Raw genomic sequence first — 27753 nt, forward strand, 5'->3', positions numbered from 1 at the left:
CTTTTGCCTCAGTGGGAAGTGAAAGCAGGGGAGAGCGAGCGAGCGAGCGAGCGAGCGTCTTTCTGCTTCTCTGCAAAACGCACCGACTGCAGCTTTAACGCAAAGAAATGAAAAGTCTAATTTTGGATCAAGCTTCTCTGTTCACTTTGGGAATTATTTGATTTTTACAGCACAGAGAAGGGAGTGCAGTCTGATCTGATTTAACAAGCTAATGGCTGTCATAGCACGTTATTTACTGTACATGTACAAGGGCGTCGGGACATCAGCACCTAAAACCAAACTGTGCTCTCTCACCTCATCAACCTACTCAGTAATGCGCAAAGTGGCACATGACAGGTGTGGAATTTACAAAGTCCTTTATTTATCCATCTATTTACGTGTGGGAAAGAGTTGTTTAACACTCAGAATTATCGACTTAACTGTCCAGCATTAGAGGATCAACATAAATACTGTTCTTTGCAGAGTTTTTGCTTGAGCATTACATTGCATGTGAGAAAACAGCAGATGGGAAGCGCTGGACTATTTGTGCTCTTGACAGCAAACCCACAGAAAGACACAGAGAAAAGTGATGTCATCGCACAAGAGATGAGTGCGAAGAGAGAGAAGATTAGCACTACATTTCCAACATACTTTGAGTCTGCTCTTTATGTCTTATTTTAAAGTAATGTGAAGGATTGATTCCCAAAATTAGATCTCAGGCTTTGCTAAAATTGATACGCCCACTCAGAAAACATGACTGTTGGTATGAAAGACACACTCACACTAATCTGTTTTCAATCTTGTAATTAAAAACTGCAGTTTTAGAAGACATAATATGTATTTCTGTAATATGTAACCACATCAGATACAGTTCTTTAACTGAGCTGAATCAGATGATATAATGAGTTGGATTCACATGGATTTGTGGAGAACAGAAGTCGACTGAGAAGACAAATATGTCCTACCTAGATCAGGTGGGGCTTGTTGTGCTTTGTGTCCAGGCTTCTAGAGACAGTGTCTCTGGGTTTTCAGTCTATGTGACCCCACGGTGGGAATGGAGATGCGTTCGCTGACTTCCGCCTGTACTCCACTGCGTCTCTTGTCTGTTTGAAGCTGCAGCAGCTCCGTGGTTTGTGTTACATTCCACCGAACATCGACGCTTGCTCTGAATCGATACTCCCAAAAATCACACAGTGATATTAGTGTCTATAAATAACTGAACGGGTTGGGACACCTGCTAACAAGTGTCATGACACACATGCGTTTGTCTGACTGTCTGATAAGCAGATGACCATCCTCTGGTGGGTTTATAAGGCTGTGTTCAAGTTCCAGACAGAGAAGTATTGCTCAAATACTCAGCGTTCAAATCAGACTCAAACTAAAGCAAAGCCAGTTAAATCGATTCCACTACAGAAGACCAATATACCAAGCCTAATAGAGCAAAACACTTCCATGTTGCAAATAGATGAATATTGGCCTTAAATCAATTCATGACCTTTAAATATTTCATAGACAAATAGGTATATGAATAAATGATAAATCACCTGTCTCCATTTCCAAAGGCTCCTGGAAACAGGGCTCCTTCAAGCTATCCGGATATATCTTAGTAAGTAAATAGAAAAAGAACTATAGTGATCTTATTATAAATTTAAGTACAATACTATACAAATATCACAGAAAACTATAAACTATATATTTATATATAATATTCTAAAGAAATATTATAGCCAAGTAATATTTAAGAGATACAAAATACCATCAAGTGCAATTTGGTGACCATAAACTCACTACAGAGCACCACAGACACACTAGAACTCCCTATATAAAGATTATAGGAATAATATTAGTATTTTTACCTTGGGTAAATCTTATCAACTTATCAACTACAAACACATTAGGATATTAAGAAAAATCATTACAGCACAAAGTTAAACTGGTGTAAGTGGCCTGTAGGTGGGAGGATGTCCTTTCAAAGGGTTCTGCACAGGTAAATTCGCAAAACTACAAGCCTTTAATTCTCCAAAGTGCTTAATTTACGTTTAAGGTGACCCAAAAGTGCCACACTGATGAGAGTACAGGATGACAGTTATTAAGTAGGCCACTGTTCGTTATCTCGCATCTTCAGACTAATTAGTGAGAGGTAAAACGACAGAAAAACAAACACTCCCAAAGCCAGCTGAGTGTTATAATTTCACACTGAGGCACTGTTCATCCTCCCCCCGCCTCCCCAGGGCAGCAGCAGCCTGCTTGTTGAGCACCGGCAGCAGCGGCTGTTCCGCGGCGGGCAGTCCGGCTGAGAGCTCCTCCTCCCCGGCCTCTCCCTGTCCTCTCTCCCCGGTGCCCTCCGCCCCGACCCTGCACTCGCAATTCCGGTGACCGACGGAAGATCCGCTGAGGCCAATTTCTCTCATCTTTTAGATGGGAATGTTTCTGCGATGCTTTCCTTAGTGGACGTCCGCCTTGTGCATGTCAAAATGAACTTGCCAAGGATGGATGGGTGAAAGGTAAACGGTCGCTGCTTTGGACTCCGGAGCAAAAACTCGTTGGCGTTTAACTGCAACCAAAAGCTAGGTATGCACGCAGAGGGAAAGGAGCTGCGTGTCTGAATGTGCATCCATGTGTTTGCACGTGCGTGTGAGCGTGCGCGTCAGTGCCCATGTGTGCGTGAAGGAGCGGTGCGGTGCGCAATAGGTCTCAATGTGCGCTCCGCTCTGCTCGCATCTGCGCCTTTTCTCTCTGCTCGGACCCCTCCGACGGGGCAGCCAGCGAGCAAGCAGGGGGAATTCAGACGGAAGCTTTCATCTCCAATGCAAGCGCAAATGTGTGGACAAACACCAGCAACCACAGACCGTTGTGGAAAGAGAGAGGAAACGAAGTCAGATGGTGAAACAAGCGAACGCCACAGAATAAAGTAGCCGAAAAACTGCAATGCCTAAAAAAACTGAACGTGTGCCAGCAGCTGACAGGCAGCACTAAAAGATAAAAAAACGATGCAATAATGGCAACTTAGTCCATCGTCTTCCTTCCCACAACCGGCGGGTCATCCTCAAGTAATCCGCCTCGCAAGCGATGGACGCGGCAGTGTCTCCTGTCTGCTGCTTGGACGGAGATTATCCTGCACAGGTGGACGGCAGCAGTTTCAGGAGGGAGCAGCAGTGCACTGATGCCCTGCGCTTCAATCTCTCTCTCCCTCTCTCTCTGTATTTCCAATAGTAGAGAGAGGAAGAGAGAGCGCGGGCGAGAGAGAGAGAGAGAGAGAGAGGGAGAGAGAGAGGAGGGAGAGTAGTAGAGAGTGTTAAAACGGGGTGGGCGCTGGCTGGATCCCTACCGGGACCTGGAGTGATTTAGCCTCTTAGAAGCCTCATCAACCCCCCCCCCCCCCCCCCCCCCCCCCGTCTCTTCCTTCCTCTTCCTTTCCCCTTTCCCTCTCGCTCTTTTTCTATTTCCCTTTCACCTTCTGCTGACACGCACACATGCACGCGCAGCACTGTGAAGTTCAGAGCCAGGGGCAAACGTGTGGGAAGCATGCAAGCATGTTATTACTCACACAATATACAGTACAGCATCTCCACAAAGCGGCCGGTGTACCACCTGCCCTTGCATGCTGTTACACACCCACAGGCAAAACCATGACCAAACAAAATTTTAAAATCACAACGTTAATTTCTATTAACCAAGCCTGCTAATGTCTCGTGCGCTCATAGAAATGCACCCGCTCAGAAATCCAGCCAATACATCCAGTTACAGTATGTAAATCTTTCCCAGGCTTAATTCTGCGTCTCAGTGTGGCCGTATCTGACTCCAGATAACTGATGCAAGTGACATCAAGTACTTTTTAATTTCAGTCTTAAGGACATCACCATTGATTCGGCTTTCAGCAATGACAAGCAATCAGCACTTCCAGAGGGGTAAAGGGTATCTCAGATCTGTTTCCATGACAACTGTGAGTTTGAAGCAACTTTTTTTTTTTTTAAACCATTGTATTATGACACTGTAGCTACTGTAGCTGTCCTCACCACAGAAGTCCCTTATCGCTGCTGAGATATAAAGGTGGAAATGTAGGTGGAGGAGATCTTCATTCATGCTTTTTTTTCCCCCTCCACCTCAGATGCCCTATAAGAAATTGATCTGTGGCTGAAAGGATGATAAACTCTACTCTGCAGATACTGTAAGAAGGTGGTTAAACTGACTGTGTGGGTTTAACCTGCGCCACATCCTTGCACATGCCATCTACAAATAGTTCCCAGTCATCAGAGACTGCAGAGACGGGGTTCAGGGATTCAAACAAACATTTCAGCTACTTTACCCCCCACAGTTTTCTTTCTCTGCTCCTCTCCCCTTGTCTTTTCGTCTCTTTCCCTTTCTCTCATTCTATGTAGCTCTCTCTCTCTCTGTAACACAGTCTGTCTGTCTGCTCTATAATTATTTCCATGGTTACCATTAAGGATGTGAAGCTAAGCCTGATGTACTATGGTAGTAATCTTTTCCTCTCCTCCGCCTGCTCCCTCTGTCCTCTCCTTTCATCCGTCGCTTCTTCCTCTTCTTTTGCTGCGTTGCTATGTGAGTCTCTGCAGCCTTCTCTCCCTTTCTAGCACTTTTCAGTTGCTACATGTGCAATCTGCTTAAAACCCACATCTAATTTGGAAGCTTATACAGCTCCAGTACATGCACAAATTCATACTCATGTAATCCATAAGTAAGCAATTCAGACAGTCAACCTGTCCCATAATGCATTAATCATATCATGTTATACTGTTGTAGTTCTCAGTGTGCATGGTAAAACAGTGCAGTGTGAGGCTCGCAGATTAAAAGCCTGGCTCACAATGCTTTATTTTATTCCTTAGTAGAGAGCCTGTCCCTCAGACATCCACCCGGCTGAAGTGTTCTTGAGCAAGACATAGCGTAGTAAAGCGGAAGGAATTATTTTGGGCATCCAGGGGTCTGCTTCGAATCTGAAACATGCAAACTGTGATTTGCAACATGAGATGATTTCCTCTCGTGTTAATTTTGACACATTCACCTAATCCAAACAAGCACCAAACTCGCGTCCCCTGGATAAGCTGCTATTTGCAACCGACGATCTAATGTGAAATGTGACACTGCCAACATTTGTGATCAGTGTGTAAGCAACACTTGCAAGTCCCTCTCCTTTTTGCGTGTAGACAATTTGAGGTGACTGGCGTTTGGAGCACTTTCAAGGCTTTAGACGAAGGGATGAATCATCCATATAAATGATGAGCAACTGTGTTTGAAAAATATGTGGTTCTTTAATAATAAGTCAAAGGCACAACAGTGTGTACATAAATAATTTTTGGCCAGGAACAGTCACTTTCTGGAGTCTCTGCTGATTGGAAGTCACTGTGAGTTGCATTGTCGTTAGATTATCCAGGAGACTTCAGTGTTGGTCACTGAGATTTTTATTAAAAGAAAACTTTCAAATGGGAATTTACAGGAGTAAAAATATACAGCTGGGTGTCTTCTCCCATTTTGCACCTCAACTGAAACTATATGAGCTCTCCTGAACCTGACCCTGCACTCAAACCTGAAATTCAATTATGTATTAGATTATGACAACGTTCAAAGGTTTAGTATCTTGTTAATGGGGTTCTCTAGTAAAAATTGCGAGTCCATTTGCCCCCTGTAGAATCAGCGCTGCGCGGCGCTTTCTTCTCTCCAATGAAAATTTCACACCATTCAGACCAAAGGAAATCAGTAACAGCAGGGTTTAACTGAGTCACAACAGCCTTATAGGAGACTGACATTTTGTTTTAAGGAGAGATTCCTTAGGTCTATTGCTCTTTCTGCTCAAAGTTGCTCATGTCATGACTCCCTGACGCAGAGTCAATGCACATATCAATGACTGCCATGATGAAGGTTGATTTGTATTCTCATTTGTTAGATTATTTTGCTCGTTTAATTATTAAGGAAAACAATGGCTGCATAAAGTCTATTTCACAAGAAAAAAATTCTTTCAACCCCCATTAGTCATCTACCAACAATCTAGAGCCCAACTCCCAGAGCCCCACTCCTTTCACCACAGGTCATATGACTTGTGAAAGAAATGATCTCACACCGTCACGTCTACCAGACCTCCCTCGCCTCCTGCCTGTCAGCACAACCCTTACCAAGTGCCATCATCTCCAATTCCAGTGGAACCACTACTGAGCAGACACCAGCTTGTGTGACGATCCATGTTTCAGATGGATAGATAACGGGAGGTTTCGGGCTGACAGCAGAGGAAGGAACCAGAAGAGTTGTAACGGGAAACACACTGTGACAGCCAGACCCCTGAAGAGCTGGAGGAGAAAATGGAAGGATGGGAGGGGGGCAAGTGTTGCATTGTAAGAAGCGCCACAGAGAAAGTCTTGTATTCTGTGACTGGATGATGGATGGTTGAACAAGGAGGATAGGACTAGACATACACGCTGCCACCTGGCTGGGCCTAATGCCAAGGCAGGCTGATGATGAGGTGTAGAGCAGTCCAGAGAGGGATGGGCTGGCATGTTCACATGGGTATTTCTTTTTTCTTTTTAACCTTTATCTGGCCAGAAGCAGTGGCTCTGATCAATGAGGCCACAATTGAAACTGGACAGTATTTATTACAAATCACGTGAACAATGGTTTTAAAATTTGCTGATGAGAAAAAAAGATCATAAAAAAGCTTCAGGCAAATTAATAAATGTAATTTAGACAGTGTTTTCACTGCACAATCCATCATGGCTGCCCAAACTCTGCCACAGGAGAACTTCCTGTTACTGTCTAGTCTTGCAGAGATGACACTGCTGCTGAGGAAACTGCCATGGCAACAGCATGGATCTAAGGATGGAGCGGTCCACCACTTTGGTCCAGACTGAAATATATCTATCATTATTTGATAGGTTGCTATGACATTTGGTACAGACATTCATGGGTGGGGGAGAACTTTACTGACTTTGGTGATCCCCTGACTTTACCTGTAGAACCACCAGCAGGTTAATGTTTCTGGCTTTTACTGAAATATCTCAACAACTGCTGGATAGACGGCCCTGCAGATGTGCACAGATGTCCACAGTGTCCAGAGGATCAGTCCTGATGACTCTGGACTTTTGCTCTAGAGTGAGCCACGAGTTAGAAACTTGTGGTTTTGAATGTTTCAGCAATATCTGAATGGACTGTTTTAAGACTTTGGCACATAATAACTCAAGCACAATAACACTGAGGTCTTCAGCTTTGACTTAAAACACGCCAGACAGTTTTGCCCCCCCTGAGTCAGGTCAGACTGGGGCCCAGGACAGCAAATGCACCGTCCCCCATGTGTTTTCAGTCTTGAGTGAGGTACAACTAGAAGGCCTTGCTCAGAGGAACAAAGGGGCATAGCAGAGGTACGAGGCATTAATAGTTCACGGATATACTCTCAGTCTTGTTTCTAAATGAAAACATGTTTCTGAAGCTCATAAGTGTTTTTTGTTTCAGCTCGTTATCTAGTTTTGCGGCTGCAAAAACGAAACACTAAAGATTCAACAACAGTTTTACTATCACAAAGCCTGAAAGTCCAGGCCTCGTATTTTTCAGTTCATGTTAACATGGTTGTGTTCAACATTAATTGACCTTTCAATCTTTCATTTTGCACTGTGATTATTTAAAAAGAAGAGCAAGGGAAGAAACTGCTCCAGAGTATTAGTGCTTACAAGGATGCATTTCCTAACTTTTGATGTAAAAATTGAAGATTCTATAATGAATATAATAACATGTAATGAATTGCTGCTTCTAGTTAATGACCTATTACTTTTGAAATCAGTAACTAGTGGTAAGTGTTAAGCAGTGAGTCCAACAAAATGGGTCTGATGAAATGGTGTGAAGCGGTGGCTTTAACAGGGTCTTTCACAAGACGATTGTGTAAAAAGGTTAAAGAACAGGGACTCATTGGTGATCAGTATCACATCAGCTGATTCTAATGACATTAATAAGTGAGTCAGCTTTAAGAAGGATCAGCATATGCCCACTAACCTGGGAAGGTCGTGTACATTTATACAGCAACATACTGCTTCAGTATTTCTGTATTTCTACAACAGTTAATGTTTTAGCTGCCGTCCTCACGATCACATCAACAATAGTCACTGTTTATTTCATATTTTTGAATTTCATATTTTTCCACTGTCATTCTGAAAGATTCAAATCAGAGCATTTCCAAATAAAAGCCCACATTTATAACCTTTAAAATACTACCACCTGCCAATGGTGCACCAGCCACCCACACAGACACATCTCTGCAGCTCTCCTTTTTCTGTTTGCCTGTCCAGTTATTGCATAGTCATTTGCTAATCATCAACCGCTGCTGTGAAAGGTGCTGTGGAAGAGGTGACTGTCAAATCCAACAACGCCGAGTCGATCTTGATTACGTCCTTGTGGGAGGCAACCTTCTCAAGTGAGAGAGAGAGAGAGAGAGAGAGAACGACCATCTCAGAGAAGTGATGTAACTCCACAGTCTGCGATGGACTGTTGGTGCAGACATCATGGGGTGCGAGGAGTTCAGATACACAGCTGTGCAGTTTGGACACAAGTCATCTTTGATGCAGCCTGGGATGACTACTCCAAAAATGCAACCACACTTCTGGCCACTGAGCCAAACTGAGAATTAACAGGATGACTACAGATTCACTCTCTCTTGAATGCATCACATCAAAGTTTCAGCATAATCTCTTGGTCTGTGGGCAAACAGATGGCTGAATGAAGCCCCGTGCATCTTAACTGATAACATGACATCAAGCGCACAGTCAGTGTTAAAGTCTAAGGACACAGAGATTCTATTCTCTCCAGGAGAACTTGCAAACAAAGAGGATTCGTTGTGAGGTGTGAAGTGACAACAGGACATTTTTGGATTTGATATTTTCCACACACACATGCATGCACATACTTACGCACGCACGCACACACACAAACTTCTGAGCACTGACATATGTTAAACCTGCATGACAATGTGAACATATTGCTGGCTTTGTCACATCCACCTACACACATATAGGAAAAAAACCACTTGTAGGAATACCGTGCTGCATATACTGCGCTGTAAGATATGGCTGAGACTCACTGTGTGTTGCCTCTTTTATTTCGCCATGAGTGTTTCACTGATGCCACAACACTGTCAGGTCAGAAAATGAATCTACAAACAGGTGATGCATATGGAAATATTTCATATCAGGCAGGTACATACATTTGGCGAGACACTAGATGCAAAGATGCTTGCAGAAATTACCACGAAACTTGGACTTCTGTGTTAAGCAGAGAGGCTGAGCAAACACACACACACACACACACACACACACACACACACACACACACACACACACACACACACTCTTGCACAGCCACATCTTACTCCAGGGCGAAGAAGACTGTGTGCATCAGCATAGAACAGCACAGAGCCTTGAGGTGACAGCGAGACACAGAGCTGGTGTTGGCCTGACAACACCAGCCTCCTCTCTCCCTCCCTGTCTCAATACTCTGTCCTTCTCTCTCTTATTCTCTTTCTAATTTCTCCTTTTCTTCTTCCTCGAGTTCCTTCCTCCCCCTCTCCACTTCCTGTCTCTCTCTTCCCAGGCTGCATTACACTGCTGTGTGCACATATTCAATTAAAAGGCTGTTGAGCACAAAGTGAAAAAAACCTAAATGCTACTACACACACGTAAACACACACACTTACACACAGATCGCCAGGGAAGAGAGTGAAAGGGAGATGCAGACTAATATCACACACCAGTAGGTGCACAGGGATGGGGAGATCTTGAGATATTTGTCATTGAGATATGAGAAACTGTAGATGGCTGCAGATTTTATCATTCCTCTGAGTTTTGAAAATTTTCTTTAGTGAACATAAAGGATGTCACTTACAAAAGGACTGTTTTATTTTTTTCTGTCTTTGTTTTCTCTCTGATGCATTCTCTGTGATAAATCTCAAATCTATTTTTAAATTAATCAAAGAATAAATGGCAGCAGCTTGCTGTTGTTGAAATGTGGTGTTTTTTATATCCTTTGAATCAGGGTTAAATTCAAAGAACATTTTTCTTTAGAAATCTTGAGGCAAATTTGAGATCATATTTATCACATTACAACATTAAAACCAGTTGCCTGTTTTAAAGGTCCCATATTTTACACTTCCTGTGTTTTATTTGAAGTGTTGATCCATAAGAAGATATGTTTGTGGTTTCAAGAACCAAAAACCATCTCAATGTAGTTTTACATCTCTCTCAGGCTTCTCTCTGGAGCTCTAGCAACAACAGGTCAGTGAGCCAATCAGAAGAGAGGAGGCTCTGAGCCTCTCTCCTGATTGGCTCACTGTTTACTGAGAGATTGAATAAAAATTTAGCAGATTTCAGGTAAAAACACTCAGAGAAACCAAATCCTGCAAGGTTAGATGGTGGGTCCAGGTGGGCGGGGCTTGGGACATGGCTGAGAGTGGTGACTGCTTTGTTGTGACATCACAAAGTTGCAGTAGTCCTGACGGCTGGTTTTAAGGCTCAGTTTGTGAATTCAGGCTGTGTGTGTTTCTCTGTGAACTGAGGCTTTGATACTTTCACAGTATTAATATAGAACATAGACCTGCTGTATAATCAAAAAAAGACATGGAAATCTCACTTTATACAACATGGGACCTTTAATATTGTGGCTGATCTGTAATTTTGCAAACCCTAATAACATTCTTTCTCTTTAGGATGCATTGATTTGTTTTCCCCAACAATTTGAAGAGAATATGAAGGGGCAGATCCTTTTCCTCTAAACAAGCTTGTCTGTATGAAAGACATCTTTCTCAGCTTTCTTCAGCCAACTGAAGATCTATTTCTCAACTTCAGAATCAGTAGTTCACGTATTTCTCCGGCAGACTGAGAATTATACAATGTTAGGCAACTGTCTGTTACATAGCAGCCATCACCTTTTTTGATCTCTGGGACTTTGGTGAAATACTTCACAGGGATAGTTTAGCTCACAAAAAGCCCAAGGTGAAGGTGCTACCAGCAGCGTTTAGTGTTTACTAGAAGATGAAAAGTGCAATAAACAACCTTTTTCTGACCCAGAATTGTCACGATTCAGCTGCAGGGGTTTGATAAAGCACCTGATCAATACATTGTGAATTCAAAGTACCCACAGCAAGGTGCAGACCCGTGAGCACATAAAAGCAATGCAGGTCCATTCAAATAAATGGAAATCAGGCCGCAATACTCGTCTCTCATATGCATGTCTTTATTCTTCAAAATGTTTTCAGCTACACTGTGAATAAGGAGGAATAATAGAGAAGAGTGCTGCAAGACGAGCTACCAGAACAGCACAAATTGTCATTATGCGTAGTCATACATGGCCAATCATCAGGAGAGAACTCTTTTCTGAGAGTAAACTTTCTCTACTATGTCCAGCTGTTCAGTTCCATCTCTGCAGGCTGCAAACATCTGTTTTGATAAGGAATAATTCATTGGAGAAGCTGATTTGCCTGCAAGGAAAATTTAAACTCCTGGCTGAGCTAATATGCAATACAACTTTTGCCTTAATTTCCCTCTCTCTTGTCCCATTTGCTTTTTTTATTCATAAATTATCCTTTCCAAATTTACTATCACCATAGGGCATGACTGCTGATGCAACTGATTAGCATCTCACAGTTTGTATTATGCCTCAATGTAAAAGTGGTGTGAGAGTTAGAAATTATCAAACAACAACAGAGGGCGTTCCAATAAAGTCAAAGAAAGAAATCAACACCAGGTTTTAGCATGACCCGCCCACTTCAGCCTCTCTATCTACCCTTTACAAAACACAGCAGATCTGCAGGTATGTTGTGTATGAGTGTATCTGTGAATGCTTTTACTTTAAATTCCACTAGCCTGCCCCATTGTCTGTCTTTTCAACAACACTCCCTCACCAGAATCCCTCAGTGAAGTTCAGAACTGTGCAATTATTTCATTGACATCACTTTATTGCATTGTAATTAAAATTATTAATTAAAACAAAGTTTCCTGTGGTGACAGACTGACATAATCATTTTCAACATCAGCCAAAAATAAATTAATAATAAAGTTAGACCTAGTTTTCCCTGTAAAGAAGTGTTGGCGATGTTGCACACTATGAGTTTAATCATAAATAATAAGTAAATAATCAGTGTTTTATGTTTTATTATAACAATCAGGTAATTATTCTTCCAAACTGAAGCATGTTTTGAAGATGGACTTCAACAATTTTGCCATTAACAACAGCAGAGGACGTCACATTAATGTACCATTAAGGTAAAAAATGAGAAAACGAGAGCGATTCCCCTTATCCCCACTTCTGAGTTGTTTGACTGTGACATCGGTTCACATTAATATCCTTTTACGCAGTATCTTCCTATCACAGAGCTGCGACTGAGGTCTCCATTCACAAACTCTCAACAGTGAGTGCTACTGTAACTGCTGTCGTCATGCCAACCACCTTGTCCTTGACACTTTTCCACCACTTCCCAAAGTCTATTTTTACTCTTTTGTCAAGTGATATGTATTACCAACTCGCTAGCAACTGTTGCACCGTCGTTTTCTTGTGCATCTCTACATCTACTTCATTGTACCACCACAGTGCTAACATTGCAGCTGTTAGCAAGCTATTCATGACTCACACCTGGGTAGCTGATGCATCGCCGGGAGGTGGCAGGAAGCTAAAGGTTACGGCAGTGGTTTGGGTTTGTAATGTGCAGGGTTGTACTGAGGTTGGAAGAGGCCAGAGGAAATGATTAAATCAAATCACATCTTTTCTTGATGAGTCTCCAGTGCGTCTCTGTTTGAACTGTGTTCATGCTAGACCGCTTGGATCAACTGTAGACTGACATTGATGTTTTGAACCACAAGTGTCTCCCCAAGAGTTCAGTTTACTACATCAGATACAGTAAGAGGGCAAATCTCTCACTTATAGCCAGATGGCCACGGCAGTCTGTCGGTCACTTGATCTACTGCTTTGGTCCCGAGTGAAATACCTCAACAACCAATGGATGGATTGCCATGAAATTCTGTACAAACATTCATGATCCCCAGAATACTGATTTGTTCACTGTGAAAAAAATCTATAATTTAAATGAATTTTTACTGTTTGTTTTACAGATTCTTCCTGTATTTTTAAAAAATACATGAAAATATCAATTAAATTACAAAAATTGATATGAAAACACTTTAACTGTGAATAACCATAAAATTTAAATTTTTTAAAAGAAAATTCATGTTTTTTTCACATAAAAATGCTGCAAAAATACATTCGCAAATGTATTGTAATTTCACAAGTATTTCTTTGTTATTTAGGGATTCAACTGTTAAAATCAAGTTTAATACTGTAAAAAAATATATATAAATGAGATAAAATTACTGACAATTAACAGTAAAATACAATTTGTCGCTGTTAGGTTTACTAACCTTGTGTTGAAAACAGAAATATGCTGTAATATATATCAGCTAACACAGTAAATTCTTTATCTAGACCAGCGGGTCAAAGTGTATCCAGCAAAATATCTTCAACATCTACCTGATGGGTCGGCACAAAATTTTGTGCAGACCTTCATGGTGTCCACATGAGACCTACTACCAACCTTGATGCTCTCCTAACATTTCCTGTAAGGTCACGTTAAGGTGAGAGTTTGGGTTATTTGATGTGGGGTTGTGTGAGTTAAGCTAAGCGTGGCTAAATTGCGGTTGTGCGTAGTTCAGCAATGCTGCCAGCAGCTTTTTCTAAACTGGGAGCACACTGATCTGAATCTACTGCAGGTACTACTCTGACTAGAGATAAGTACCTCACACAACCCCATGTCAAATAACCCAAACTATCACTTTAAGGTAGACATTTTTTGCATTTAGTAAAATATCTAAATAACTTATGAACTGTTGGATTGATTTTGGTAGAGATAACTGTGGTGCCCAGAAAATGAATCCTAACGACTTTGGTGATCCTCTAACTTTTCATCTAGACCAGCAGGTCAAATCTTTCACTTATCCAGTGAATTATCTCAACATGTACCAGGTGGTTTGGCACACAATTTTTTTTACAGACATTCCCAGTTAGCTACTTATTAGGTAGGTCATCATACTGGGTTTCATATTAGTCTATATTTTTAATCTTTTCAGAGAAATATCTTCAAAGGAATTTAAATATTTTAAAGTCAATTACTTGATCATGATTTTTTTTTTTTTTTTTGCACAAATGACATTAAGCTGTTCAACTAATAAAGTTGCAGTGCTTCTTCAGTATCTTCTCTTCAGACAATATTCAAGGTTGACCAGCAAACACTTTCTTTTATGCTCCACCGCTTTCCAACTACGCAACGCGTCGAAAGAGCCTTGCAGCAGATCTGATTTGGCTGCACTTTATCCAAATCTGAGAAACTGTAGCGAGCAATTACCCTGCTAAACTGAAAACTTGTGATGATGCATTTGTGCCCCTGACAGTAATTTGTGGATTTAAACCCTAATTTTCATTTGGTGCTCACACTTTATTTTTTGTGTGAACACACTAGCTTACACTTTTCCCACGTTTAGAAAAATATATACACATTTTCAAAGGTGCATTTCTTTCAGCTGTTTCACCAGGTTTCAAACTTTATTTTGTTCAATTGGTCTAATATTTTGAAAGAAGATAACTGTTGATGAACATCAGAGAGAAACTGTGGCAAACAAGTTGACAGCAGTTGTGCAAAACTAGTGAAAACTAATAGCCTCTAATGTTGGTAATATAATATAATATAATATAATATGTAGGCTGGAGTGATATCTAGTGTCAGTGGAGAGGCTCTGCAACATTAGATGTACACATTTCAGACCTATTCACATACTTTTTATGCAGTGCACTTAGATCTCCCACTCAGTATAAGATAACACACTATAATTTGTGTGGAGAACAAAAAACGGGTACAATGCAGGGCAGTGAATGAGAAACACTCCCGCCTGCAGCTACTGTTGAGATGAGCCTGAACACAACACTTCAACCCCAAAACTCTGCCTGAAGAGCTGTGAAGTGCCCGATAGTAAAAGACTGGTTGTACTGGGCATCTGCCAGGTGTGAATGTGTGTAGCTCAGCGTGAAGAAAGGTGTCACTGAATACACACACTCAGCAAAAATTGAAAAAAAAAAAAAAGATGAAAACTACAGAGAGAAAATGACTGCCATCTTGTGTGGAGGTGATAGTGATACCGGTGAGTGTTTGATGCTGACTAGTTTGAGTCCTGGGGGAGTTTAAACGTATTGAACAGCTGTAAGAAGCAGTTTATTTCCCAGAAGAATATATGCCGATGAGCCAAGTCTCCATAAGACCACCCCTGGGGAAACTGTGAAATGACTTAATATGTTGATGTGGTTTGATGCGGCGTACGTGCAGTTATGACCGTCTGCTACTTTTTGTAGTTTGGGTCATAATTTCTATAGCATATGAAAAAAATGACACTCACCACAGCTGAGAACTGGGAACACGGCAACATCACACAACAAATTGCAGCAGGTCAAGAAACATGAGCCATCAGATGACCAGATAGAAGATCAACTGATAATCTTCAACCAGGGAAAGCAGTGAGAAAGCATGTCCACACACATGCATGGAAATATGAAATGTCACCCTTTCCCAACTGCCCAGAAGAAAAATTATAGAAAAATCTCCCATGTGACATAAACGGGTTCCCACTTTGGCAGAAAAGTGTGGATTCATATGGGACATAAAGGTTTTCAGGACAGTTCAATATACCTGTAAGAAGGTGAAATATATGTGAGCACTGAAACCCGAGCGGCCCTGTCCAGTGGTTTTCGCAGGTCACAGTTGGTCATCCTCAAGCAAAAGATCAAGACCTTTTAAAGTTATCATTAATACATTTTCAAGACCTGCACCCAATATGTTAAATATACTGGTGTGACCACAATGCTGAATTGAATAAAACTACACACCACAATTTTTTCCCACAACACCTGTGAGTTCCTGTGGTTGTATTTGTATGTGCATGTGTTGCAGAGCCAGCTGCAAACGGTGGGAGTGTCAGTGCACTGTCAGGGTGCATAACAGCAAAGGAGGAAGAACAAACACAGATAAAAAAGAGTGACAGTGAAAACGTATAAGTGAGGGCTGCATTACTGAGTAAAATGTCTTTAACACAAACATGCGCTGCTGCAGAAAATAGTTTTGTTGGTCTTTTCTGAAAAGATGAGCTTCTTGGTGTGAGTGGCTGAGGTCTGCATGAGGTGCATTTCCAGACGTATATCACTATACCATAGATAGTGAAGATCCATTGTTCCCAACCTTTTTATCTGATGCCCCTCCCTGTACAGCATCAGCGTGTTATTCAACACTATTAATTATATAAACACATTCATACTACTATCACCTAGAGAGGCAGAATCTAGACATTTCTTCCTTTTATCAATTACTTCTATTATTGGCAACTAGTTTTCACCAACTGTCAGCTGCAGCATGTGGTGTTCAGGTATTACAGCTGACTCAGGTTGGTGGGAGCCGCGTCGTGCTGTCAGCCAATCACAGATGGTAGTTTATTTGTTATTGTGACAATAAAGATCTGAGACACACTGATTTGTAATCCTATTCATGTTTATTTTCTCTCTAATGTGCACTTATTGAAATATATATATATATATTTTTTCTTTTACCAAATCTTAATTTCTATTTTTTCTAATTAGCTGAGCAGTTTTCTACGTACCCCCTGGCATCTGCATAAGTATTACCTCATTGACAAGTAACCCCGGATGGAATCACTGATGGAGATTATTAGTATTTCATTAATCATTGAGCTTTTAGATCAGTGAGCTACTGGGAAGATACTGTGAAGTCTTGTGATGAAACTGTCAGAATCTCCCAGCACCAAAAACCACTAAGACACATTCCTGGAGCATTTATAGAAAACTAATGAACACGTGTGTCATATGATACATATGAAACCATATGGATATGTGAATCCTCTAACGGCGTATCCAGCGTGAACATATCAAACACTTAGGAGAGACAAGTTGACTGGTTTGCAAATCATTCGTTTCAAACACCGTGAAGAGAAGTAGGTTTTGGTGACTGAACCTTTCACAGGAGCTTAAAATCCTCTCATCGCTGCATGGCAGATAGAGACAGTCCCTGTGGACCGCAGAGCCAACAGGATGCTCTGTCTGTGTGTTTGTAAGCCGACTACCACACCTGAAGCTGACTAAGAGCTGCGGCGCTGGAGAGCTGGAGACCCTCGTATGCTGAGCTGGTGGCCAGCTGTCACTCAAACCAAGGCCGGGTTGTTTGCTATCTCTCGCTATTTTTCACTTTATGCATGTTGTTAGGGTATGATAATATAGCTGTCCGTTATATCACACCAGCCCACGGGGTATGTCACTCAGAAAGACATTTCATGTTATATAATCATTCCATTTACATATCGTTCTGCATAAAAATCTTAATGCAGGGTGTTGTTCACTGTGCCTTCCCATATTATCTCAAAGAAAGAAGTGAAGGAGTTCGAATTGTCAGCCAGGTGGTGAGAAGGTTCAGTCTGAAATATTAGGCTTCCTCTTTTGCTGTCTTCTAATGGTGTGTCAGAGTGACTAGATATCGCTCTATCTGACTGAGTGTAGCCACCCACCCAAACACCGGAGGAGGACTGATATCTCTGGTCCACCCGACTCTCGTCTCCACTCAGGCAGACCTTGGATGCTCGAATCTAAAGCTCTGCCCTCGCAGTCTTGTTTAACTGTATTTGACTCTGAGTTTTAGGTTTTGGTGCCCCGGTGAATAAAGCTGTTCAGTCATGTTTTCCACAGCTGAGAAATCTATCCAAAGTAAATTGTTCTGATCGTCTGCAGATGTGGAAGAGGTTATCCATGGCTTCAATCCCAATTGAATAGACCACAGCTCCTCTACAGTAACAGTGGCATTAGTCAACAAGTAACTCCGGGTCATATTTAGTCAGTCGGACAGATACTTGAGGTTGAGTGTCAGCTCAGGTCTTGAACTCCTTGCACTTATTGAATAGATGATAGTACTTAGTGCGTACACCAAGGTTTCCTACTGCACCGAAGCTTTAGTGATGTCCCTCACTTGTCAGTCGCTTTGCATAAAAGCATCTGCCAAATGAGTAAATGTAAATGTAAATTTCCATCAGTGCATGTAGTGAAAAACAAATCTACAGCCATGCCAGCAGCTCTGCGAGGTTGTACTTAGGCACAGAGGTGCTTTGAGATAAATGTTGTGTGTGTTTGAGCATGCAAAAAGTCACACTCTAAACAAAGTACAGCTGATGCTGATGGGAATATTATTACTTTTGCAGGTCCTGGCCTCAAACCAAAGTTTTGAACAAATAAAAAATTCTGACCTGATGATGGCGCTAGTGGAAAGGACAGAAGGTCACTAAAGTTATTACCATTCATTTTGAGCTGGAAGATGAATGTGTGCAGCACATTTCATGGCAATCCATCCAGTTTCATCACTTTCTCTCAAAACCACAGCTGTCAATCTCACCAAAGTCTTTAGCATTCATGGTCTGGGGACCATGAATGTATGTATGTGTAACTTCATGGCAGTCCATCTGATACATATTGAGATGTTCCAGCCATGCCAAAGCAATACTGATGTACTTTTAGGGTAAGCTGTTCCATTAATGGCTCATTTAAGCCACAATCTAAAGAGCCTTCATGTTTTATATTTGTCTTAGTACCAAAACAAAACCTGCACTCTGCCTCAAACAAAAACACACACAGTAAAAGTTAAAGATGTCCAAAATGTCAGTGCTACTTCTTTGGGAAGATTCATATCACATACCATAACAGCCTTCTTGGTATTACTGCTTTCATTTTACTGCCAAACCTGCGGAGAGTCAGTCACAACTGTAACTGTACGATACAAACTCAAGTTACACCAAGCCTTTAACCCTGGTTAAACACTTTCCAACAACTTCCAAAAACCAACTCTCCACGATTTCCAGTACGATACTAACTAAAATATAGCTATAATATGCAACTCAGTAAAATATTCAATGCAGATTAAACAGTTTAGCAAAGTGTGGCAGACATGCAGCTTCATAAAGTGCTGCACTCATTTTCAGGAGGCCTCTGTGTCCGTGTCCATCAAAAGCCGAACACAACAATGTAGCGTACCATCTGTATTCATTTGCAGTTCCAAAGGCAAGACAGCCAGATGATTCAGCAAATCTCTCCACAAACACAAGCCCAGGCTTCTTGGTGAGAGATTTTTACTTTTCCCAGTGACTGAATCACAGGGTTTATAAACTGTCACTCTGAACACTAACTCGCACTACTCGCACTAACTCTGCTACGCCAGCTCGCGCTGACGCAAAACGCTTCTATTGTCATAACACTCTAAATGAACTCTTATCACTGAGAGAAACACTGAAGCAGCTAATTATGTTGGGCGATATCAAACTGCAATGGACTGTCAATTCTTTTTTGAATTTAGCTGTTCTTCATCATGCAGTTCACACTGAGACTGCAGCTTTATCCAGTAAAATATCTTTCAATTTTTCCCTTTGTGATTTTTCCTGGACCCACTTGATAAATCAGTCAGGTTTTCCAGTTTGAAATCAGAGTAAGAAATGCAGTAACTACACTTAGAGCCTGACGGATTGTCAGCCCACAAATCCACAGCAGCCGGCTCCATTCGGCTCGGCAGGCCTTTCTAGTGTTGGTGGAAGAGGAGAAGAATTGTGCAGGTTGCTGGTTGGGATCATTTTATTGGACATTAAGTTTACCAGATCTAGAGGTCAACTGTAGCAAGGTGCCTGACATCGAAGCTGAGTCTGTAAAGCTCACTCATGTAATCGTATGAAAGCAGAAATATCATGCAAGTAAATTCATAGTCAGAATGCGGCACTGTGACGTCCGTCAGGTTAGCGGCGCAGGGTTGGGAGCACTGACATACGGGATACGGGATCAGTGGCATTTTAAGTTTCATTCCTGCTTTGATATTTCTTTTTTTTTGGGGCTAATTTTTGCTAATTTTTTCTGTAACTTTGACATCTCTTCATTCTGATGTTTTTCACTTTGAGGGAACCCCTCGCCTCCACTGTGTACGCAAACACATCCCAATTCACCCATGCTCAAACATGTTTAGAGAACCAAACATTCACCCTCTGCAGGCTTGCAGAATGTTTGTGGTTTCCTTTTTCACTGGACGCCAATGAAGAAAAGTGAATCACAGAGGGAAAACACACCAAAGCATCCATAGATCCAGCTGTGCAAACCTCCCAAACCAACAAAACTCATTTAGCTGCTGGCCATCCATCCAAACTGTTAAATAGTCCACAGTCCTGCAAAAACTGCTAAATAACATTACTTTTGATCTGCTTCGTAGCCCTCCCTGAAGCTCTAAGGCTCAGACAGCATTGGTGTATTTTAGGTGTAAACAGATGTGGGGCGCAACGCATGAAGTGGTACCTGACATCCCTGCACGCAATAGCTTATCAAGATCCAACACTGCACACTATGTTCGCATGTTGTGGTCAGACTAGAGCTGGGAGATATGGACTAAAAATAACATTTTTTGGGAACAATTTCTGAAGATTACAACATGGCTGAAACATTATACCTTTTAGTTCTTAAAATCCAAGAGAGCAAGAATAACAAAAGAGCTGATATTTGTACAACTGGCTAGCTAGCATTAGCTACCCAGCAGGTAGGGATGGACTAAACTAGGGGTCATGTTGTGATGGGATCACACCAGCTGCGATGTCCATTAACATGTTGACATTCTGACCCTAACTCTAAAAAATTGCAGATCTTGCGATGTGGATATTACACTTGGCTATAAAATATTTCGATTAATTGTTCAGCCCTCGATTTTACACACTGTGCAACAACAAAGATTTGAATTAATTCATACATGACTTAGCACAGGCCAGACCCGTGTCTACATCTACTGGGGAACAGTAAAGTAAACTACATATAAGCCGAGAATACTGGCTGGTTACAAATACAATGTCATTGCTTTTTACTTGTTAACCTTAAAGATGGAGAGAAAAGTTTGCCTTAAAACAATGAAACTAAAATAATGCAGAGAATCCAGCTATATCCTTTTGTTTTAGTCTCCTTAACATGACAGACTGGAGTGACTCATGATATCTGTCTCAACAATGACAACAGTGGAGAGTCTAACACCTGTTTTTTTTCCTTATGCAGTTTGCCTTCTCTGTCTTTAATTCACTGTCTCATTTTTTTTATCCTCTTCTTTTTGGGGGAGTGAACACACGAGCCTGTGGGCCTCGTTGAGTGGGTGCACGGAGTGGGATGGTGGCAGGACTCTGGAGCAGGTAGTAAACGGGGAAAAAGGCCGTGTGGTGAGACAGAATAGAAAGTGCAGGATGTGGAGAACAACAGTAGAGGGTAGGAGTTCACAATCCATGCTGATAGTGATGCTGTATTATTTATATCTACAGCTTTAAAAAAAATTGTAGTAGCAGACATTTGGAAAAAGAAAAAAGATGCAGTATGCCTGGAATGCAACACCCGAGCCGAAAACACACAAAATAAATACAATATTAAATGAAGGTCACATACTGCAAAGGGCGCTGGAACAATTGCTCAGCTGAGCCTTGCTCTATCACAGTTGTCTGCTAAGCTGAGATGGCTAATGGAATAAGTGAGAATCGCCGTATGCTTAAACCTCTGTTGCTGAAAAACTATTCAGGCAAAGTTAACAACCAATCAGCTCTGTAGTGCCGCAAATTTTTTTTCTCTCCCTGCGGCTAAGTCATTCAGATAATAAGGTTTCTCTCAATAACAGAGCAGACTTAGATGAAGTCAATTTACAATTTGAACACACAACATTAAAGGCCAAATTCATTAATGGGGATTATCGCATCACATTCTGTAGATGTTAATGAGGGAGGGAGGTGGAGAAAGCGAACGCTGTCTTTTTGTTTGCCGACTGAGCATCTAACTACAACAACATCAAATAAAACATGGAGGACTGTTCAGCTCATATTACTATGGAAATTAGCTAGATAGTGTCCTCAACTCACACCTGGCTGTCCTCATCCGTACATTACAATACTGTTGGCTGAATCACCAATTAATAAGGAAATAAGAAACTATTACTGTCTTTTATGATAATATCTATTGTTGAACTGTAAAATATTCTGCAGAATATAGATTTTTACTTTGGAGAGATCCTTGTTTACATTAGGCGTTCATGATAAAACCACGTCAGTATCAGAATAATATCAAATTTTGATATCAGCCTCGAAAATCCAGTAACAGCTGGGCTGACAAAAGCACATCTGGAAGTACTAACACCTGTACTGTAACAGAATTATTAGTTAGTAGTTTGTGACCAAGCATAAAAGTAAATTTTTTGTCCAGTCATTTTTCCCTGTCACAATCATGAAATGTTAATTAAGCCCCATATTTGCATAGAATGCTTAAGCTGCACTATAATTATCTGGCAAAATTAATGTCTTCATTATACGTTAATTACCTCCTCAACTTTAAAATGTTTGCCAGAACCATAAAAGGTACAAGGAAGTGGATGAAAAAAGGAAAATGAATGCATCTGCACCACTTGATATGTTGTGACAGCAACAGAGGAGCCAAAAAACCTACTGGGGCATTGTGTGTTTGACTAATCGCACATCGACTGTAGAGCCCAATATCTTCCGTCTGAGTGTCACTACATCAGGCATCCAGCTGGGATTGCTGTCAAATGTCTCCGTTCATCAATATCATGTGAAAAATGTAGGCTTTTACCTCTGTGATGAATAATGAATCAAGGTTGACGTATTAGTGTTATCACAAATCACAAATACATGGAGGGGTGTTTGGCGGCTGCAGTAGCTGCAGTAGCTGCAGTAGCTGCCGTTAAATCTTTTCTCAGCTCATGGAAATATTCAGAACTGTCGGCCCTTTTCGAATCCCGCTCTGATGGTAGCAAGGTCATCATGTCTTTCAATTTTGTGAAAGATGCAATTCATTCATCAGTTTGAAAGGGAATAAATGGTCCTAATTGTGTCCAAAATGCGCTCAATGTAATCACAGCACTGTACAGAGGCAGATGCACAGCACCCCAAAGTGCACAGTGAATTGAATTAAGTATATAAAGACAGACAGATAAGGCGGCCTGGGACTCCACCTCACCCTGTCCCTTTTAGGTGTCTTGACCGTGGCGTTGTTTGGGTCCTGGTTACGCAGCTGAACTGACACAAATAGCTGCTGTGGTCCTGTATTGCTACATGGGTCTAATACTAATTGCCAACACTGCAACTGATATTATTAGGAATTTATCTTAAATTAAAGCCAAACATGATGCAAGTATATGGAATTGTGTTACTGTAAGATGTATGTCACACTACTGCAGAGGTGACACCTGGCTCTCACAGAGTGATGATGAAATATTCTGCTACTCCTGTTATGGACGGTGAATGATAACCATTTGTTGTGCTGAGGTTTGGTCAAACTCATCAAAAGGTCACCTAAGTTGCCATAGAGATATTCATTTATTAAAGGAGTAGTCCGACATTTTAGGAAATACATTTATCTGCGTTCTTGCTGAGAGCTAGATGATGAGATCAACGCCTCTCTCGTATAAATATGAAGCTCCAGCCTGCAGGCGGTTAGCTTAGTTTAGCACAAAGACGTGTGCAGTCACTTTCACTTCAGGAAGTCACTGCGCCCTGCCTCTGTGGTCTGGCACAAAGCCCCCCATAAAAGCACTATGTGTTGATTTTACACTGTGTATGATTTAACAAACAAGATATAGACCTAACAGTGAGCTTTGGAGGTGTCGACAGGCAGATTTTATTACAGGATGTGGAAAGATGAGATGTGGTTCGCACAGGTATATTAAAGGCTTTTAATAAGATGCAGCAACTAACATTTTAATATAAAGCATGCAGATGTTAATACCTTAGAACAGAGCCAGACTGAGCTGTTTCCCCCCTTTCCAGTCTTTGTGCTCAGCTAAGCTAACCAGCTGCCGGAGATATCTTTACCTTTTGCATACAGACATGAGTGTGATCTCAGTCTCCTCATCTCATTGTTGGCAATAAAGAAAATGAGCATATATCCCAAAATGTTCCCTCAGATTTTGCTCCACTCAGCCCAAGCTGTACACTCGAACAGGCGAGAGAGATTGTGGGTTTTATTAATTACACCTTGAATGTGTGAAAAAGTCCAACATTTCCACCATTCCAGTGCAGAACAAGCAGGTTACACAATACATTTTCTTCTAATGACTCAACATCTTGTTGCACACTTAATATTACCCCCACTGATTTAGTGTTGTCACTGAACCTTCATCAGCTCAGTGTTGTGTGTCAGGGATTTTAGAAAATAGGTCACATGGCTCCCTGTAGACACGGTCTCTAACTGTGGCCTTATGACAACCTCCATTTGCTTTTTTGTTGATCTAATAATTGCTAATTGCCTGGGGCCCATTAATCTCTTCTTTGGGCGTGGGCACCACAGATGGTCCATAATGGTGTCAGTGCATTATGGCCTGTGGTGTAGTGTACTAACATATGTGAATGTGTTTACAATACGCTCACACACGGGCAATAGGAGATGACATTGCTATGTCAGCACACTGTATGTCAAAGTGTGGTGGGACCACGCCAACTGATGTGTCAGTGCTTGACCGCCTAGAGGTCAGACAGCCACTCATGGAAACTGAGGGAAATCCAGTTGAATCAGCACCAGTGTTTGGGAGCAAAGAGGGCAGCAACGCAGAATCATAAACGGAGGATGTCGCAAGGGAGGCCCTTAAAATAGCTGAGTGAGACGGAGAGGTGGAGGGTGAAGGAAGAGGGAGAAACTGAGCGGGACATTTGTAGAGGGCCCAGAGAGACTGAGTCAGGCAAAACAAACAGAGGGAGGCAGCACACAGACGGTCAGTCTCACAGAGTCAGAGGAGCGTTTATACAATACAGCGATATAAAAGCAGAGAAGAGGAAGCGACAGAAAAGTTTAAAAGCATAAAGAAAGGGAGGGAAATGACTGCAAAAATAAAATCTCAAAATCAACTGAGGAAGACAACTAAAAAGATATGCACCATTATCAAGATAACAATGCATGAATTTCATTTCTGAGCAAGAAAACTGATAAATCACTCAAGCTGACAAAAGTCAAAATCTGGTAGAAAGAAAGCAGCTGCCTGAAGCTCTGATCAGATGTGATGCTTTTATCACAGCTCAGATGCAGAGTTCTGCTCTGAGCGTTGCTACTAACAGAGAGAGTAATGGCTCAAAGGATGCAAAGAGCTTTACATCACTGTCGTTGCTATGCAACCATCCTATTATTACAAGCAAGCTAACCTGAAGTAACACAGGTGATAATGTTTCTGAAAATCAAAATGGACAAGAAGAGAAGTTGAGATGCATTCAGGGCCTCACCCAGAAATGCTGCACAAAGTAAGAGAGGTTCAACATCTTTGTTAAAACAATAGTCTTATCAATTGGGTATTATATTATCTGATGTTACAGTCTATTTAGGACATAATTCCCCTTTCATGTTACAATCCCTCAACTGTGTCTGGATAAACACAAAGTTTTACTAAAAACTCCATCAGATACCAACTTGATCTGTTTTACTCAGACTGCTGAAACCTCATGTTAACTTCCGCTGAACTCTGGAAAGCATTTTTACACAGAATGAGGATTTTGTTCCTCATTAAGGAAATTGCTTGAGGAACATATGAGTCCAGGGCCAGCAGAAAAGAGACCAGCAACTCTTTCAATTGTACATACGGTCATTTGAAAAAAACGTGAACCTATCCTTTAAGATGTTTAATTGGATTTGATCCAATCTTAACTTAATTCAAAATAACTGTGACTTGGACCCTGATTCAGATCTGAATCGGAACATTTTGGAATCAAAGCCGAACATTAAAGGTCTGTCTGCTCACCCATCTCGGGATGGTGCCTTCCCTCAACAGGAACGCTGACTGTCCGCCGCAGTAGCTTGTTCCTGTGAGACTCTGAGCGCCTCTCGCGCATCAGCAAAGGGTGTACCTGCACAGAGAGAGCACAAGGTCAGTACACAAACACACACTCCTGAAACACTGCATCCTGAAGTTGTGTGCACTCTTTGTCCTTCTCTTTGTCGCGCTCGAGGAACCACTGTGCTCACATTGGGCTTGATAAATAACTCTAGAAAACAGATGTGGCTAAACTGATCTTAGCATTTTATGGCAAGAAAACAGCTTTTACTTATTATTATTATTATCATCTTTAGAATAGACTGAAATCATTTAAAAAATAAAACATAGACAAACAAATCCAAAGTCATGAACGAATCGATCAACTCGCAGCTACCACCGCAAACCAAGTAGCAGAAAACTCATCACAATTAATTCAAGTTATATAATGAAGGTTCAGATGGGGCCAGATGTAACCTACAGGCAGTTACCACTTACATCATATTCTTTAGAGACTTTAAAGCACATCATTCTACAAAAGTGAAAGTAAGAATGGTTTATCTGTTAAAAGACAAAGCTAGAATTCAAAAAAACCTATGATCCTCCACAGCAGTTCATTGTATCTGATGTAGACGAACTGAAAACTGGAAGAAAAAAAGAAAAGAAATATATATATATATATATATATATTTATATATAGAAAAAGTAAACCACATTTCACAGCTCTACCACACAGTCCCTGAATTCATAAAAGTGAGACTTGAGGGAAAATAAATGGGAGAATGTGCCACACTAATCAGAAACACTGGTCCTTTTGAAACATCACAGTTACACTCAGACAATACAGCGTATACTGTGAAGTACAGACCTATAAATCTTGACTCAACACCAAAGCCGGCACTTTGTTGGCACTGGGCCCCAGTACGCCAAGAAATACACAAAGAAATAAAAAAGTCACTGCAGAAATACATTTGAATTTTCGATTCAAAATAACTTACTGTGATGCATAGCTCGTCTGTACAATTTCCACAGATTCCTACATATTTACAGCTGCGCCAAGATTTGTGTATAAAACAATGGATCAAATGTGATAAACCCACTGAGAATTATCACCCAACTGCAGTTCTGCTCAGCTCTACTGGAGATTGTTTGGCTCTTTTTGCTCCTTATTGGTTGTATGGCCTGCAAGCTTCGCTCTTATCAACCCAGTTTGCAGCAAATAAGCTCAGATAAACCCACCGGTAGCACAGACAGTCCCTAGTTAAAGATCCAGATGTTTGTCAAAGGAGTCGGTGGACACAAAAACAGAGCTAAAAGTGAAGTGAATATTGGAAATGATGGACAGAACATGACTTAAAATGCATGCAGATGTTGCTCCGTGTCGGCTGGGTGTGTAAATAGTTATATGTTAACACGTGTACAACCTATATTAATACACTCTCCGGCCACCATCATCTAATACAATTCAGAACCATAGCTCTGCCATATTTTACCTTGTCAAAGTTTACATTTGTAATAGTAATAGTAAACATATTGTTTAATCATTTCTTAGACAGTGTCAATCAAAAGTCAACATTATTATATTTGTAGAGGCAGGATTTATGGGTGAGCCACTTTATTGGATTGCATTTTATTTTACAGGTGTAACTAATGAAGTGACCATTGATTATGTAATGGTGTTTCTGAGCTGGTTGTAGTGTCCCTCTGCACCAAACTGGCCGAGAAAATTAATTACTGCAGCTTTAAAAAAAACAAAAAAAACAAAAAAAAAAGGTCAAATAATGAATTTAAAGTGATCATTTCAAACAGACCTACAGTAGTTACAGTTGTTTGAAAGTGAACTGCAGGCACTGTCCTCTATGTATCCTTACTGACACAAAGTCAAGAAGCCAAGGGGAATGATCGCAGCCTTGTTT

The 27753-nt window shown here is 41.1% G+C and overlaps 1 protein-coding gene across 1 annotated transcript in view; it reads right to left on the reverse strand.

The window, feature by feature from the left end:
* The window catches only part of LOC111222592 (ras/Rap GTPase-activating protein SynGAP-like), a 96901-nt gene that overhangs the window by 53637 nt on the left and 15511 nt on the right, over positions 1-27753 (reverse strand). The window contains exon 3 of the mRNA XM_022746385.1: positions 25826-25931. Coding sequence (XP_022602106.1) covers positions 25826-25931 — 106 coding nt within the window. The remainder of the gene's footprint in view (positions 1-25825; positions 25932-27753) is intronic.

Source organism: Seriola dumerili, unplaced genomic scaffold (assembly GCF_002260705.1).
Source record: "Seriola dumerili isolate Sdu_G_001 unplaced genomic scaffold, Sdu_1.0 BDQW01000104.1, whole genome shotgun sequence".
Taxonomy (NCBI): domain Eukaryota; kingdom Metazoa; phylum Chordata; class Actinopteri; order Carangiformes; family Carangidae; genus Seriola; species Seriola dumerili.